This window comes from Protomyctophum parallelum, assembly GCF_964188405.1.
Source record: "Protomyctophum parallelum genome assembly, chromosome: 1".
NCBI lineage: Eukaryota > Metazoa > Chordata > Actinopteri > Myctophiformes > Myctophidae > Protomyctophum > Protomyctophum parallelum.
This window is the reverse complement of record NC_139697.1, coordinates 9,101,714-9,121,014: the sequence shown is the minus strand read 5'-3', so window position 1 is coordinate 9,121,014 and position 19,301 is coordinate 9,101,714. Positions and strand designations below refer to the sequence as shown.

Here is a 19,301-nt window from a genome sequence, read left to right as displayed (position 1 = left end):
TTAAAAAATAGCGATTGTGCGAACAAGTACAAATAAAAAAATATAGGACTCGCACAGACAGTATACCAGACAGTATAGTATTGTCTGAAAATCACAGATTTTGATTAGAGTCACTGATCTAATGCTGACCTGAAAGAAACTGCCCAAGGCTAATTCAACCAAGTGCACATACTCTCAGGATTTGAAATACGATGGGATTTTTTTGTTCCCTGTCTTAGACCCCATCTGTCACATAATTGGCACGCAATGAAACACTATTTCAAAAATACAAACTGAGAATGCTGCAGGGATGCTGGTAATATGATATGCTTTGTAACTTTCAACTGATGTGTCATATTCCAACATTTAGAAGAGTGCAAATTCAAAGACACATCTATGGAGTGTGTTAGTACTGAGGTATAACTCAGCAGAAGTTGTTAAACCACTAAACAGAAAGTAATGGCCTCGATAATTCTTATTTTAGGTGTGAAAATCTAGCTGAGGCTGACACAAGGCATTTTTGCTGATGAACATTGGTGTTAGTTCACTCTTGTGAAATGTGAACCTTCTCTGCTCAAAATGTTCTCACACAGCAGCACCTAAAGTGCATTGTGACATGGTTCTTGGTTAAAAAAGAAACAGAGATTTTCACCACAAGTGCAACAGAAAGCCTTCAAGAGTCAGTGGAGATTACCACAAAGGAATCTGGATGTCCCAGGCAGGGCTGTTGGCACAATGACAGAGCATTGAGAGAACACTGGAGACACCTAAAACATCAGTCTGCGATGTGGCATCGCTACACAGAGTTGCTGTAGATCTTGCCCTCTTGTCCAGTGAGTGCTGTCCCGTCCCATGGAGAAGACAAGAGAGGCCTCCACTGAGTTCCCTTTTAAACAGAACTGGAGGAGCACTGATGATTGTAGCAGTGATATAACAGAGACACCAGGGGTCTCTCTCTCTCTCTCTCCCCTGCATTGAGCCCCCAACTTTCAGAGCATTCCCGCCTTCTCTTTGCCCATGCAAATCAGGCCATGCCCTTTCGATGCTCATACGAGTGAACAACCATAAGTCTCTCACTGACTTGATCCGTGGCTTAATACGCCACCTCTGCTCACCTCTCCAGTGTACGGGTCCTTCCAATCATCTGAGTGTGCCCTTGGAAGTGGAGTGCTTGCTTCACATAGTGGCCATGACGCGCGAGAAGGAGATTATGACGGAGAAGGTAGTCTGTCCAACGCCAAATACCAGAGCCTGCAGGGGGGCCATATCTTTCCCCGCCACGCGGTACACCCCTGCCACAGCTGCGCCTGAGGACGAAAAGAGCTGGATCATGAGCATGAACACACATTGAGTAAACAGAGTGCCATTCGCACACACACAGGCCTGTCACTCAAGACTCATCAGTCATCACCATGACCACAGATGACATGCACAAAGAAGCTAAAACTGCTTTCTATCCGTCTGTAGATCTTAGCACCGGGAGTGCAAGTGTTCTGCACAAAAGCCATGGTGTTCCGTTCTGTGAATATTTAAAAAGGAGCGCCATTTAAAGTATTCGTCTGCTGCTCCACACAGCCAGTTGGGGGTGTGATTGAGTTTCTGCCCACACGCTGTGTTTACTCGCCATTCTTCCTCCAAATAGTCACGCCTTTACACACAATACGCCATTTGGACAACATCATGCAGCCAGAGATGAAATCAAGGAAGCTTATTCCTTGATATCAGAGTCAAAAGATAGAGACCTCATCGACAGATGAGGCAATTGCATGATTTTGTGCAGATGGAGTTTACACGTTGATGGAAAACTTTCTAGCACAACCAAACTTTTTCTTCACTTCACTGTCGCCTTACTGACCTGTTGCCAGTGGTGGAAAGTAACATTTACTCAAATATTCTACTTGTTACTCCACAACAATGATTTGAAGCTTGTAGATCTGATGTTTTAGAAAAAGTCTTGACACATTTTAAAAAAGTATTATTTTGGTGCAATGTTGATGCCGATACTTTTGTATTTTTACTAAGTAACATTTTGAATACAGGCCTTTTATTTGAAACTTATTTTATATTACTACTTAAAAAGAATGGAGTACTTCTTCCATCACTGCCTGTCAGACATCATATTTACATACAGACAGTCCGTAGTCTTTTCCCCCTCTTGCTACACATTAATAATAAAGCCTCGTTCTATTCACGGACCGGCTCTGTGATTGAGATTCATTCATAGCACTGTGCCCTCGAGAGCTCCTGTCCTGTGGTCGGATAGATTAAGGTCTGTTTACACACACTGTAACCAAACTGTGTTAACAGCGACTGACACTGTACAGCAACAACAATGGCAACCTTAAAGGAACATTCCGTATTAGATTTTTCTGTTGATAGACTGAAATAAGAAATAAATGAAATTTGCACACCAGTCTCGTTTGCAGAATGTATTGGTGGTAGTATTTTGAGCCACCGGGCTCTGCCCCAAACAGTAACAAACTCACAACCAGTTTGGACACAGGCAGTTTTAATCAGTGTGTCGTGATCACCACACCTGTCACCATTAAGCCACAAGTCCCAAAATCAGTCGTCGCCGGTCATACAAGGGTAGATTTAGGCAGGGTTTGATTGATATGCTGCAGGGGAGGTGGGGGATCCCTGCTTCTGGTCAGACTGAATTAAATACATGCATTTCCTTATAATAACTGCACAACGACATTGCCCACTTTTCATATACTTCACACGCCAAAGATGGAATTTACATTTGAGGACCCATAGTATCGGAAGGTGCTGCCTGCATGGGAATTGAGGCAAAAGGTGTGCTTGTAATAGTTCGAATAAACAACGAAACACCTTAATTTATGCTACAGCCATAGCATGTTTTATATCATGATTGAGAAATCCTCAAAATACCAAAAACATCCTACTTTGCCTCTGGAAACGGTCAGTTCGCCCATTGGCTGCACGCCGGCCTCACCCCTATCTTGATTAGACCATCCTAATCGCCTCCTTAATCTCTCTCTCACTCGCTATAATAACTCATACACCTCATACACAATCCTGAGTCTCCACGATTTTGTAACCCATTTTTCACCCGGTGCCAATAGGCTAAGCTGTAATCCTGGGTGCTACATCAGGGCTGCCAACACTCCTGGATCCTGCAGGAGTCTCCCCGGCAGGGCGTAGCTCGTGGAAGTCACACGTTATTCCAACCAGTTCCTTTCCCCTCCATCAGGTGCCCCAGCGGACCAGGGGGAGGCAGTATAGAGACCAGGATTACTGTTTTTGTGAGGGTAGCTAGTACCCTAGGCCTAGGGGACACCAGGAGAACATTCAAACTCCACACCTATGGATGAGAACACGAATCCAGCGTCCCCGGCAGGAATCAAACACGGGGCCTTCTAGCTGTGACGCGACAGCGATACTGACTGCGGCACCGTGCCCCCATGTTCTTTTTTGTGCTGTGGTTCTAAGCACTGTGATGTCAGACTAAAATTAGGGTGAGGCAGTATACTTACTGGTGATGACCCCTCCAGAGAGGGAGGCCAGGAAGCCCACACTGACCAGCACCAGCGTGATGAGGCGGCCCCGCTTATGGCGCTGTAGCATGACCAACATCAGCAGCGCCATGGCCCCGTGGACGAAGAGCGAGGAGAAGAGACACCACAGGAACACCCAATACCACATCTCTGAACAGGAGAGGGGGAAAAAACAACACGGCACAGATAAAATTAGATAACTCAATTAGACACAATTTGATCTCAGGGTGGCACTATAGGAAAAGCCTTGGGGGTCACTAAAATCAGTAGGGTCCATCCTCTGGGGAGCATCAGTGTGCTCGATATGTTTCACGGCAAGCCACCAAATACATTTTAATGTGCAAGAAATAAATGGAAATGTAGTTCTCAGGGTTGAGAGTGAGACACTTTTAAGTAAGACTTTCTATGGAAACTGCACAAATCTAAATCTAAATCTCCCACCTCTGGGCCTTTCAACGTGGCGGAGATAACATAGATAAATATGTATTTATTTATTTAAGACCATCGATTCACAAATCTGATTTAAAAAATCTTATTATTCGCTCAGCCATACTTACCATGTGCCGTTGTGGTAGGAAAGGTGCAGTGGGTATAATATGTTTTTTGCAAATCAGCCGCTCACTGCAATTTTGGCATCAACCAGAACCACAATTTCGATTTGTGCTGTGCTGTGACTGTCCACCGCCAGCCTGCTTGGATCAGGTCTACCAGCATATAATTGGACATTACTATTTTCTAGTTGATGGAGGCACACACAGATAGACCCACACATTTCCCATTGATGCCACTTTTTTTTTTTACCTGTACTATTGCCAACTTTTACAAATCTTTATTCTCTTAAAATAATCTGTTTTTTCTTACATGCCGTATTATCATCATTATCATGTTTTTATATTGTATTGTTGTTCGCACAGTCTTGCAGAACATGCCACACAATCAGTTTGCTGCTTGTACCTGACCTGTTGAGTGAGTGACAAATAAAACCCTCTTGAATGCCTTGAAACTACACCGCAGTTTCAGAAGAGAAGGCTGATCAAACTGGTAACAACTTTAACACTTGTGAAAAAGGCACGTAGAGCAAGAGTAAGGGGAGCTGTGTATAACTGCTCAGAAATAATGAGATTATTGTCTAGGGCAAACACAGACAAGCTACAGAACAGAATTGTAATATCTGATTTAAAAAGATACACAAATGTACTTTTAACCATAGCCACTCCTTTTTTGATTACCCCCCCCAAAAAGGTGAACTTTTACAGTCCCTCCTTACTGGCCTACCTGCATGCGCACTTACTGTAAGCCTCTCCAATTGATCCAAAATGCTGCAGCTCAACCAGCCAAAATTCTCACGTCACTCCCCTTCTCTGCTCCCTCCATTGGCTCCCGGTCGCTGTCCGCACAGAGTACAAAACTCTGATGCTGGCATTCAAAGCAACCAAACGTATGGCACCCCCATATCTTGCAAATCTGATCGGACCCTACAAACCTCAGCGCTCAGATCAGCCGACGCAGGGAAGCTGGATTTACCTTTGCTAAAGATGGCAGGACAACGCTCCACACGTCCCAAACTATTACTCCAAATTATTACTATTATACTCCAAAACTATGGAATGCACTTCCCATTGCAATCAGAACTTGCCCTAGCCTCGACCACCTACAGGCGTATGCATAGGCTCAACTTATGTAACTTAAATAGCACTTTATTTAGACATTGCACTCTATAGTGTATACACATATAGTTTCATTATATAGATATTCCACTGTTAGGTTCTTAAGCTTAAATATGTATTTGATGTATTACCATGTTTTTTGTTCTTGCTTACTGTAAATCGCTCTGGATTATTAGTGTCTGCTAAATGCCTAAATTGTACAGTTGAATATAAAAATTAAGCAATCCACTAAACAAACCCATTATCTCTGAAAGCACATATAAAACGGGCCAATGCAGCTGTACACCTGCCCATCTTCTCACCTCTTTTTCTTAAATGGCATTGGCTTTCTCAGCAAAAAATTACTGAGTAAAAGATTAACCAACATACAGAATTATAGAAAAACTAGGCTAGACCCAAATGGAGCTCACTCGTCAGGACCATGTATTCACATTCTCTCTGTCCTCCTCATCCTCTTCCTCTCTCTTTCCCTCCTTGTTTCGTGTGGGCCACAGACTCTTACAGACAGACTGTGCATAAAGAGTCATGGTCAGTGAGAGGCCTGCTTGGCACCATTCATGCCGTTACAGCAAGGAAATGCCAGCTGGCTATGAGATGACTACATATTCAGGACATGGACTAAGGTTTTGAGGTTACATGGGATGAACAGTAACTGTTCAAAAGCAGTGGAATCAGATGTCATGTACTGTTGTGTTATTACTAGAGACTGATAATGCTTGACTTTGTCTGTTGCATGATGGTAACGTCTGCCATATCACTGTAAATCGATAAGCCCTATTCTCCTCCAAAGTAAATTTCAATATAGCCCTAGGCCCCTAGCACGGAGGGAGTGTGTTAGCATAGCCATTTAAACTTGTTCCATAATCCAGTGAGTGCCTACCTCCAATATTGATCCAGCCATCAGCTGTCAAGCCAGACAGAGATAGATGTAACAGTCTCTCTCTCTCTCTCTCTCTCTCTCTCTCTCTCTCTCTCTCTCCCTCCCGCCAACACAACGTCTCTTTGTTCCATCTGATTGGCTGTAGCCCAAAGTGAGATCAAACTACTGAGACGGGACACAATGGAAGCTGCTTATCTTATCTGCCACCACCATCTTCCTATCACCATCACTAATCTCGCCAGGGAGGAGAGATTGTCCGAGATCAGGCAGGAGATGGGATGATTTAGTAGATAATACAAGGATACTGAAATTACAAGCAAGAGAGAGAGAAGACGGATAGGAGTTACAGAAAGATGGGTATAATATATCTGAGGTTTGACACACACACCTCAGTATCTAGTATATTGATTCACTGTGCTTATAGATTTTAATGTTTGTGACACAATGAGCTACTTTATCACCTTATTCCCAGCATATACAGTAATCTGTTCCTGTACTGGCCTGGCTCTTATCTGTCATGCCCCATATCTTCTGGCCATGTGTATCTGATCTCTGCAACTGTATATAACCTCTTACATTACTTCTCTTGTTCTCTGAGCTTGTGCTTGCTTGCAGAAGTAATTCAACTGAATGGCCATAGCTCTTAGGATCACAACAGAGGTCAACGTAACTCACAGCAGAAACACAGAAAGATGCATAGACAGATACCCAGAAAGAGAGAGAATCAGACAGACAATGATGGACTGGCACATGGTTAGAATGAAAGAGATTGGATCGACAAGACAAGAGGTGAAATAAGGAGAGAAGTGAGAGAGTGGGCATCTTGCCAGGAGACACAGTAGATTCCACACAAGTCATCTGCTACACAACTAAGCCCGGATGGATTTACAGAATCCTCTATATGGGAACCAGTAGTAGCTCAGGGGACATGTCCCACAAACCCCACCTCAATCACACCACATGACCATACGATATGACTAATGTTCTGTGGCGCATCTTACAAGACTGTGTATGCGTGCGAGCACGCGCGCGCATGTGTGTGCGTGTGTCTGTGTGCGTGACTGTGTGTGTGTGTGTGTGTGTGTGTGTGTGTGTGTGTGTGTGCGTGTGTGTGCGTGCGTGCGTGCGTGCGTGTGTCTGTGTGCTGTGACGCCTGTGTGTGTGTGCTGTGACGCCTGTGTGTGTCTGACGGTAAGTCATTGCTGTCGATAAGATGATGCCGGGAGGTGATGGCATGGGTGCCTGTAACAGGAGTGCTCATAGTTCCCCAATGTGGGCACGTACGCCAGTCAGAGGGCAGCATTAATTTCCACTCGTGTCGACATGCTGCAAAAAGAAGAACAAATTATATTACCATTCCCTGATAAGAAGTAAAGGTTTTCACTGAACCTCAGCCTGATAGGATATTGGAGAAGCCCAGATAGGCTGGTATTGCTGCAATCAAAGAAGGAAGGCCCTACGAAAGTGGAACTGGAGAGAGGGCCACCAGCACGGGTGTTTAGTTTACGAGGCTCTTAAAGCTGCAATCTGTAATACTGTACATGCCCTATATCCGGGTTTGGAAACCATGTCTCCCGTGTGATGCTTGCTCACGGGACATATTGTATAATGACATTTTCAAACATCTTCAGAATTTAAAATCACAAATTTAAAACCTTTTAAAAAACAGTGAACATATAGCTGCATAACCTAGATCGCCTATTTTGTATAAAGGGCTTTAGTGGCTAATAAGGAAAGATTGGTCAAATCAATTAAATTAAATCATACAGACGTTTTATTGTTTGTGGAGAACTTGAGGAAACTGTGAAAAAAAAGCATAAAAAGGAAGAATAAAAGGCCCTTCCTTTCAGAAATATGGGCCAAATATGAAAAAGAAGGTAATTATTCAGTTATTCAGGACAGTTCTCATATCCTCGATTGACCTTATCTGAACACCTTATAGGGCTGTCTTTCGCCTAGCTGGTAAACTACAACTGAGGTTGAGGTGGAACAGAACAGATGGCTGTGTAAATGTGGATGTCAACACTGCTTCCGCAAACATCTATGTGCACGTCAGTCAGCTTCCTGTTGAATCAGCATCATCTAACGTCCCTGTTTCTCAGTCAGCCGAGACTCGTGAAAAGGCTTGTTGCCTTTTGACCTTATTATGCCCATCTTCACTTATTTGGTCTTCTTGGTTCAATAGCAGGGAATTCCAAGCGTGAAAGGAATCTTGTGTTTTAATGCCAAACTGACTCCTGTGAGTCCTGTTGTCCCTTTCAACAGTGCATCTGTTTTAACTTTTAAATCAAAATGTCCAGTCCATGATTTACCATGCAACATTTCCAACCATTTTTTGTTGTCATGTGACAATGGCATTGATTGGATGTAGCATAACACTGCCATGTGTGGATGGTGGTTAGAAATCTTGTTGAGTCATGTCGTTCTAGAAGAGGCCCCCTATCATCACACAAATTGACACATTTCTAAATGTATTATTAATCCTTACAAGCAAGGGTTTTACAGTAGGCCTAGATACACAGCATGCTAATTAAAACCTACACTGGTGTGGCACATAATAAATTACTATTATAGATATAGCAGAACAGGAACATAAGTTATGTCTTTGGCTTATGATAAGCCAAAGACATAGTAGGTCCCATACTACAAACAGACACCACAATCAAGTCGTGGAGCCTTAATATTTTTATGCCCAAATCAATATTTCTAAAGTCTAGACCTGACTAGACAGAAGGCATGAGTTATATGAAAGGGCTCTAATTACTCTCGATTACAACACTGAAAGACAAAAGGAAACGAGGCCGTGACTGATGGCAGCACTTCGTTTACTTCAAAGCCAAGCGCATTCACGTGCATGCAGAAAGATTAATTAGACGCATTTTGTTATGATACTCATTACTCATTCATTCCATCCCCTGACTCCACACGCATGGACAGTGAGTAGAGTGAAATTTCTACTCTCACATAGACCAATTCACCACTGGGGGCTGATAGCTATATATATATATGCTTCTTAACGGAATGAACCTCTCTTTTCCTGGTCTTAATATCTTATAGTTATGTATTCATTCAATATCCTTCTTGTGCATATTGTATTTTTTTCTAAAACGGACCTGCAAAGGTGACCATACGTTATCCTGTATTATGGTTTAGTATATTATGAGTTGTGTGCATGTTTATGACTGAGACCGGGTGAACCGCACACCCCTGAACACATGAAATGCTGCAAACAGTAGGCGAGATATTACATTGGGAAGCATGCTATTATTCTACCTGTGAAGTGTTGCAGCGTCCTGCCTTGCACCCAGAGGCTCAGCACTTGCTGCACCGATAGATTAACAGAATAATCCTTCATGTTTCTGCCGCCACTCAGTGCCGCCGCCCGGGTTAGCAGCAGCACCCGTCTTTATCAAATGGCTGTATCCTGGCTTTAGACGCGGACATGGAGGAGACCGGGGTGGCATGAGGCTGCTTCCCCCGGCGCGCTCTCCTCTACCGGTGCCTCTGCTTCGGTTTGACGTCCGTCTCCGCTCGGGGATGGGAAGAAGAGACACCGGCTGCTGGTCTGTTCATTCTGGGTCGCAGCCGCCGCGGCTCTATGGAGGCCATGATGATGATGATGAGGATGATGAGGATGGCTGGCAGCGAGAGCGCAGCGCACACACTCGTCCTACATCGGCTAGTCTCGCTTCATACCCCTTAAAGGGCCCGATGCCTTCTTTAAAAGGGGCTACGGCTGGTAAACCCACAGACCACACAGTTTATATCATCCTCGGAACTCGGGATATTAAAGCCACTCGTGAATGGAAAACAACAGATCAGTCATTTGCGCAGAAAATACATTGTTTCGATTTTTTTGTTTTACAAATTGCAGCATAATCACAAGATGCCAGGCTTGCCAGCTATAATGGCTATAGCATGATATGATAGCATTATGACTAACCTAAACCTGCACAGTTATCTTTGGGGGTTTAATATTAAAATGTACATAACAGAGCCATTCATAATTATGGGTTATAGCTTGGCTACTATCAGGGCGTTGTCTGTGACGTTGGGTCGATGCAGGAGCTGTCCCCGGTGCTGATTCGCTCTGGTCGCGTCACCCCAAAACGCCTGACGCTTGAAATATGCATGATCTGTTTACTGCCTGTCTGCTCACTCTGCTGTCTGGGTCACAGAGGAAAGTCGAGGGCCAGTGACGAGCAATAATTATTAATTCACTAAAGGATTATGTTGTTGGTGTTGGTTAATTTATATGTTCACAGCAGAAACTTCTCCAATAAAATCTTTAAACGGGTTTGAATATAATAGGCTGTCATATTTGGACTATATGAGCGAGCCACAGGTGATCGATTAAGTAGGCCTATAGCCTACTGCCCCATTGGTCTAGTCTAGCACAATAAACCAGGGAAGTGGTTCCCAACCTTTTTTCCTTGGAGTCAGCTCCCACACTTGACAAAAGCTCGAGGACGATTTAACATTTTCATTTTCAACATTTTTAACGAGAGTTCATTTCCCTGAGGGGGAGAACGGCACTAGCTTCCCCCTTAGAGCTCCGAACATGTTCAAATGCAAGATGCAATGTACTTATCCTGATGCACCAAACGTTAGAGAGGCGTTACGGGATGCTTGTGCAATGTATTAGTCCGTAGTTTTCAATAAAGAAGTGTTTTAATCCCGTTTGTGGCCGATTCTGTCGGAAGTTCCTAATGGCCATAGATGGCGGTAGTGAGGGGGCGCATCCAGTGTAAACAGGAATTACGCTCAACGTAAACAGGAAGTAAACGAGTTGGGTAAATGGCGTTCGATCACAAACCGACAAACGCTATTAAAACACGTCTTTATTGAAAACTACGGACTAATACATTGCACAGGCACTCTCTAACATTTGGGGCATCAAGGTAAGCACCTTGTATTTTGCTATTGTAGGCCTACATGTACGGAGCTCTTGGCTCTAAGGGGGCAGCTATTGCCGTTCTCCCCATAGAGTTCTCCCCCTTGAACACTCGTAGATTGAAAATGACAAAATCGATCAACGTCTACCCGGTGCACGCGCACAAATGCTCACTCACTCACTCACTCACTCACTCACTCACTCTTGTGTATAATTTTATTCATGTAAAGTTAACTACTTACAGGGTAAGTTATTTTCTTTGGTTTAAAATAAGTGTTAAAAGCTCTATTGTTTGTTCAGTAACATGAGTCTCCATGTCTCTCCAGCTTTTTATTAAACACTTTTATCCAATCAGGATATGGGAATTTAGTCAGGATACAGATTAAACAAGTGGAATTGTTAAGCTGATAAATGGTTCATACTTTCTTCTGATTGGCTGAAAATTTGTCACCTACCTGAAAAAAATATTTTCTGTTTATTAAAGAGCTGGAGGTAGAGAAATTGTATAAAAGATCGGTTTCTCCAGATAGGGTAAATTGCCGATCACAGATAGGGTAAATTGCCTCACCGATTGGTGATCGGCCTTATCGGCCAATATTCATTTCGCTCGGCCGATTATCGGAGCTAGAATAAAGCAGTAAATGGGGGGAAAAAAGAAAAAAATATACTAATCTTTTACTTTCTCTAATAATAATGTAAAACATGAACCTTGAACAAAACTAAAGTTGTCCTTTAACGATGTAGGCTACAACTCTTTTTCCTTGTAATCTTTGGACAGTGTCAGTGTTTTCTATTTATACACCTGTTGTTGATGCCAAATACTACTTCAATGGACACACCATGTGCACCAACAGCTTGTATTGCAGCTGGCATTCTTTGAAGCTCTGTGACTATCTCTCTCCATGGCGGATAGATGCAAATTATAGTCTCCACCTGCATTACATACTCATCACTTTAATTGTGGTCCAGCAGAGAATCGTTATTCATATAGCTTGGGTCTGTATAGTCCTCAGACAGGTGCCCTTATATGCTTAATTCTCTTCACCAAGTCGAAGGCCGGGGATGGAGATTATTGTTTTGCCCCTGGGTCTCTCTGTCTGTGTATCCATCTGTCCATAGAACATATTGCGAATTGCTGGATCGATCGGCATCACACCTTTTGTGTGAACTGCCAGTAGGCCAGGCAAGTAAACCACTCAACCAAACCCAGATGTTTCAAATCAGCCACATAATGGCGATATACCACCCTGCTTTATGTTTTTGCCTATAACTCTTGAACTGTAGTTCACCATCATATAGTCAAAAAAGATTGTGAGACAATCACGATGCAACTCCTCATAGGTCATGCCCATTTATGCCTAAGTAAGAAGTATTTGTATTTTCTTCAAAAATAATTTGTATTTTTATTTTCATATACTATTATTATATACTATATAAATATTGATTTGATATAAGGTGCGGATAGTCAAATCTATAGTCTTAACGTAATTTTGAATGCAAAAATTATGTACACATACTCATACACTGCTCTAGTTACCATCTGCTATGAGGCCAATCAAAGGCCTTTAAAATTATTATTTTGTTGCAAAGTTGCATCTCAGTGGATTTTGTGTTAAACATTTTTTCATTATGGCATCTGCAAGATATGGAGTTTGATGTATTTGGCCTAAGTAAAAGCTAGTGAAGCATTTTTACTGTGAGAGGTTTTTTCTTTGGTCCCTCATGAGATGGGTTCAGGTTCAGGTTCAGGTTCATTTGTCATGTGCATAGATACAGAGTATAAATACAATGAAATTTGTTTTGCTCAGAGCACTCTCAGTCTCGTGCAAGTGAAGTGACAAAAAGTGCAATACAGTTCAAGGTCAGCTGTTCAGCAGCCTGACTGCCTGGGGGTAAAAACTGTTACTGAGACGGGTGGTACGATATTTGATGCTCTGGTAACGCTTTTTGGAAGGGAGTAGTTTGAACAGGGTATTTGCGGGGTGGCTGGTGTCTTCCATGATGTTGTGGGCTTTTTTCATACAGCGAGTGGTGTAGATGTTATGGAGACTGGATAGTTCTGTGCTGCCGATGATTTTAGCTGCTGTTTTAACGGTCCTCTGCAACCTATTTCAGTCCTGAGCGGTCGTGTTACCGTACCACACTGTGATACAGCCAGTTAAGACACTTTCAATTATACAGCGATAAAAGTTCACTAGTCCTTTTGTACTTAAGCCAAACTTTTTAAGGCGCCTCAGAAAGTACAGTCGCTGCTGTGCCTTCTTGAGGATGTACTCGTTGTTGAGTGACCATGTGAATGTGTCTGTGATGTGTATGCCCAGGAATTTAAAGTTATCAACTATGTCGACAGATGACCCTTTGATGGAAATGGGGGTGTGGATACCTTTGGACTTCCTAAAGTCTACAATGATTTCTTTGGTCTTATTGGTGTTGGCGGTAGTATCCTGCAGGGTGAAAGGAAATGAAGTGAGAAGGATGAAGGATGGTGTAAGTGGGGAAGATAAGGGAATGCGCACTCTATAATCGCGGGCCAGGGATGAAAAACATTTTTCAGGCAGCTTACTGCACCTTTGAACTATAAGTGCTCTGTACCTTTTTTTTGTTCAGATCCAAAAATCCAACCCCTCACCCCCACCCAAGTTTCCGTGCCTACACAATGCAACTGTAATGTGATGTGATGTCTCCATCCCCCCCCCCCCTCCCTCTCTGTCAATACCCCTCACCCATTCTATGCCCCCCCCTCCCCCTATTTTTTTTTTTTTTTTTTTTTCCTATGATGTAAAGATAAGTTTGTGGCAGGGCGACTCATGTTGCTGCGGCTCGTGCACTCAGCACATCGAAATTTCGTTTTTCTGCTGTTCACAGTTGTAAAAATGACAAATAAACCTATCTATCTATCTACCTCTGTTAACCTTCAGATGACGGAATATGCATTTGAGAACAAAATTTAGTTCCTGCTGTGGGCTGCCAATTTAATTTGAGTGCAACTAGAATGAAATAAAGCGTTTGTGAGATAATATCTTATGTAATCATTCTTCCTTTGACTTTCATCCTAAAAGGAATTCATCCCTGTTTTATGAAATGTGGGGGAAAAAACATTAACTGCAAAATAAACACATTAACATATAAAAAGCTGTCAGAGCACGTCCTTTGGATTTAATGAACCACAGGACTGAATGCTAAAATAAAGGTCATGGAAGAAATAGGTCAGACACATAATTAATCAGCCCTGCTGAATAGGGCAACTGACAGATTCAAATGTCACTTATTTCCACTTTGAAGTAATATTTAATGTTTAGTAAACTAGTTTCCTGGATTTGACATTTCCCTCTACGGTCCAGTAGGTGGACTCATTTCACCATTTTCAACATTCCCCAGCCTGTAGTTTTCCATAGCGACATTGGCATGGCTTTTGTAGCAGACATGGTCATTGGTCATACTGAGCTGTCTACAAAAAGGAAAGGTTGAAGTGGAGGTTACAGTAGAGTTAATAGATGAAGCTTTGAACATTAATATGGCCATGGGCAATTTGTTTTAACGTTTTCTATTATGATGTATATTAATGAACAATAATCACACACACTTCCAATGTACATCTATCATAATAAACTGCAAAGTAGCGTGAAGTCCCTTTCTCATGTGATGAGTTGTCTGAATTCTGAAACGGGGATTTTTTGGGTGGCAACATGAGAAGTCACTGTATCCCGAACAGATTCTTCTTGGCATTGTGTTCGCTCGTAAAGTTAGAGGGTCTGTAAAGACCTGCAGCATTTTGGACCTATTATCTGTAGCTTTTTGATCTCTCATATTGAGTCCATTGTGTTTTCTGCTTCTCAGTGTAACTGAATCTGCAAGGTGAGATATCGCCCCAAAATGCTTTCACTCCCTTGAACCTATTCATAGTCTGGGTGCTGTGGTCTGTTGGCCATATTCCCTCTCTTCACTCTCTCTCTCTCTCTCCTTTGTCCCTCTTTTTGCCTCTGGGCAGATGGCCTTCACACAGGTGACTCATCAACAGAAGCCCCTCATCTGGCTAACATCCCTGACTGTCAGAGTAAATACATTAACTGGAACCAATCGGCTGTGAGATGAGTCAAGACACTATTGCTTACTATTAGACCTAGACCAAGGCATGCAATCCTTTTCACAGATGTTTTCATTCTGTTTTGAAAGCTTAGCTGTTTTTTATCCAGGAAACTAACAAAATATATTAGATTGGAAGAAGTATTTTACCTGGTGGGAGTAAATCATTTATTATTATTATTATTATTATATATTTGTCTGGCGAAACAATGTATTATGTAACAATGAACAAGTCATACATACAGTAGGTCGGGCTGCACTGCTCCTTTAACACAAACAAGGATATACAAACAGTGATATGGACATTACAGTAGATCACGTTTGATGGCTTTCTAAAGGCAGGTGTCGTTAAATCAATAGCTCACAGATTAAAGAACAACATTTTTTGATGTAGGACAAGCTATTGCAGTGGAAGCGAGTCAGACTTGATCTCTCTTTGGCTTTGTATGAAAATACGTGCACCTGAAAGACCAGTGGTTGAACATAGTCTGCCCCCAGGTTCCACTTGTCTTGATCAAGCACATGGCTGTCTTTTATCTACTTTTATCTACTATGCTGACTCCCAACCACAGTATACAGCATCTCTGCAGTGCTGTCTTTATTTCAAAATGGTTGACATAATTTACTTACGCTATGACACTGTTTCACTTTCTAAATGAGAAAAATAGGTTGGCACATCCAATTTTTACAATAAATGGAGGACAAAGTACTCACATAAGTCCCATTTCTTTATTGGTACACACCAAAAAGGAACTCCTACGCGTTTCGGCTATGAGCCTTCATCAGAGCACTGTTCCACTTCATTTTGGTGCAAAGGATCACGGACAAGAATTTAGGGATTATTTTGAAGTACTTCTTAAAATTGTAACATCTCTCTGAAAATCAATTATGTTATGTTAAGTCCAAAAAGGTCCAGCAGGCTAGGATTGAAACTACTTCCAAACAATGAATGGTATCCAAACCTTAGTTAACAGCTATAAGTGCTTCGCTAAGGCCTGAGATTATAGCCCAGGTTTACTCATCACGGTACAGAGGGGATGGTCTGGTTCATGTCCCTGCGTGTGTGTGTGGGTGGATCAGGTCTTTCATTGAGGAAACCTCCTGACCTGAGGGCATGTTTTTTTCTAAGCAACGTTACCTCAAATGTCAGCGTTGATCAATGTCAAATGAACAAGTTAATCATAGCTGGTAGCACTATAATTTACAGGCAATATAATCTCTTTATTAATGCCAATGAACTTTGATGAATTTGATAACATCCCAATTACTCTGGTACAAATAAAGCATCCCATTGAACAGTATGGCATTTTTATTGTTTATCATGTTATACTGTATAGCCTGTATTAGATATTTTAGATACCCACACATCTGATTTTGGTCACTGAAACTTGCCAGACAAAATCTAAAGAATTCTCAGCAATGCCATGCTATGTAAGTAATGAAAGCTACTGTAGTTAAAAACCGTGAAATTCCCAGAAACAGAAAAGGTTCCGGCACATTTTTAGTCGATGTTCATGCAAGCAGCCAAAATGATCAAGTCCCAACAAGCCTATCGGTGCCTAGGATCCCTTGGCCTTAGATAGAGATCTAGAATGGGGACACGTTGAGCAATATTATGCAGCTGTATGGTTTATAGTACACTTTCTGTATGGTATCGCTCAACAAAAATAAGGGAAGTCTAATATGTAAGCTACAAAAGGCATTGATGTCCTGCAAAATGTTGACACTCAATGCATCTTTTAACAAAAGTGTTTGGGATATTTCTGGTTTCCACTGATGAAACATCCACCGTTTGTGACAAAAAATGCTCTTGAATTACTAAGCAAAGACCTCCACTGAGATAAGAGCCCTCATGTTTACTTAAAGGCTGACTGCCTCATACAGGAAGGTGTGACATAGATGCCAGAATACCATAACAGTTGAACACTAGACAAAGAGCACTCTTGGGCAAGCAGTGGTGGACAAAGTACTCCAGTTATACAACAGGTACGCCTGGTCAAATATTACTCAACTACAATTCAAAAATATTACTCAACTACAAGTCAAAGTAACAACGTTACTAGCACTAGAGTGAAAGCATTGGAGTTCTTGCTGTTTCAAGTATCAAAGCTATTTATTTTTCATATCAATGCATTGCTGTTTTGAAACAGATCCCCACATATAAGAATAGTTTCACCACTTGAAAAAAGCATATTGGCTTCCTCTCAACATTTAGTATCAAGATACAGTACTGTATGCTTATGTAGCAACACAAACTACTGTATGGTTTAGCAATTTTAGCAATGCTATCAAAAATTGTCAAAATCTTTGTAAGTCGTTGGCCAATGACACCTTTGGCTGCACCACAATTAGCACTTTTTTGCATTTGTTTCATACAATGACCTTAGAGTACAGTATATATCATGCAAGCAACCTTCAATCTTCAGTTTTCCTGTGAAAATCTGTATTATTAGACATTTAAAAAAACTGAACTTGTAACAGTAATAAATGTGCAGTGAGGTGCTATACTGCAATCAGTCCAACCTCAGGCTATGGTCTCTCAGTTTCAAGGTTGTGGCAGTCAAAGTCGCCTTGCTCAGTCTGAGAGTGAGATTCCCCTCGGAAAAAAAACAAAAATGCCCTGTCTGCAGTGTATGTACAGTATACATGGGTAATGCATAAAGCCATAAACACATATAGCGTGCCGTATAATACATACTGATGTAAATATTTACACGTGATGCAGTAAGCTTTCATCTGAATACATGAGCACATAAAACCATGAATGAATCATATGGGAGGTCAGCAACGGCCAGACTAAACAAAGCATCTGCAGCCTTTAAGTATTCCTGATGTCATCTGCATAGACCTGTATTTTCCAGTCTCTCCCTGTCTCTCTTTCACATGCTCTGTCCCATTCATTTTCCAAAACACCCTTCCATGCGTGACCATATCAGTCATGGCTGCACCCAGTCCAGTCACCTGACAAAGACCACCCTTTGCCCTTGTGCATATGAACTCAATGACCCATTTGTACACCTCAGTCACACAATAACACCACCACCCAGCTGTCTTTGGCAATGACTACAATACACTTGTGTAGGCTTCAAAACAACACACAGCCCTTTTTCAATGGCGTTTTAGTGATAACTCATGTGAGCGACATGAGTTAGTGGTGACAAACACGGAAGAATTTAATTTCCTTTGCACATCGCAGAGCTCTGATCAGCTTTCATTTCATGCCTCCAGTTTAATCACACAGGAAGTCAGTGGCAGGTGTAGGCTTTCACCTTGGGTGAGACAAAAGGCTTTGTTCAGACAATGAGGGGATACTCAGGAAACTCAAATAGTCACTCCATTAATTATTACTTCAACATAATCCTCATGAATGAAAAGATTGTTTTGCCGATTTAATGTGGATATGATTATATACACTTACACTTGCTGCTTTTATCACCTATACCCAAAGTACTTTACCATGCTTGAGCAGCCAACTCACCCATCAGAAAGTGGACCGTTCAGTCTACCATGCACTGACCATAACATGATGCATGTTTACAGTGCAAAATTCCATGTAAAACTACCATTCATCTGCAGAAGACAAATGAGACTGAAATGGAGATTTGGAAGCTTCTCAACAAGAAAAGTAATGTTTTCCTCAATGGTATACTGTATCTGGAAATCTGATTTCCCTCCTATTACGGAATTTACGGAGGAGCCTGGAGGGAACCTTATTCTAAGGTCCAAACAAAGACTGCTGTACCTGAACAATATTGCTTTCATTCTCAGAAAACAGCATGCCAGGATCTCAGACTTTGGCATTACCAAGTTCCTCTTTTTCTGTTAAGAAGAGGCATTGAACAGGCATGTACTAACTAGACAAGCACCTCATCTACTGAGTTACCTCCATATAAGGTTGCAGGTTGCCATATGAGCTTTATTGCATAACGCAACTGCCCAGAGCTTGCACAAACATTAGGAGAAGCAGAGGGAATGCTGTTCGGATTTGCTGTTTCTAACCCATTAAAGAAACACTCAACTACCTGTGTTGACGTAACATTTATTTTCCTGTGTGATCTGTTTGTGTGTTGTGTCAAGTTAAATGAGAGAATGTTGGGTAAACACTATTGTTCCCTGGTTCTGTAAAGCATACCCAGAAGGCTGACGTCAGGGACACAGAGCGGTGCCAGTCTGCCAGCCACCGTGCAGCTGCAGCCTAGCTGAAAATTATAGGGCTTCACCAACACTATGCACTCACGTAGACAAACTGCATGGAGGAAAAGAAACAAGATGGGGCC

At 42.0% G+C, this 19,301-nt stretch overlaps 1 protein-coding gene across 1 annotated transcript; it reads right to left on the bottom strand.

Annotated features, from left to right (window-relative positions):
- Window positions 1-1,147: 1,147 nt before the first annotated feature.
- tmem170b (transmembrane protein 170B) lies at window positions 1,148-9,629 on the bottom strand. Its single transcript, XM_083772971.1, is given in 4 exon segments — window positions 1,148-1,286; window positions 3,480-3,650; window positions 9,321-9,420; window positions 9,422-9,629. Coding segments are annotated over 4 exon segments (492 nt in total). The 5' UTR covers window positions 9,512-9,629; the 3' UTR covers window positions 1,148-1,155.
- Between the last annotated feature and the right edge of the window lie 9,672 nt (window positions 9,630-19,301).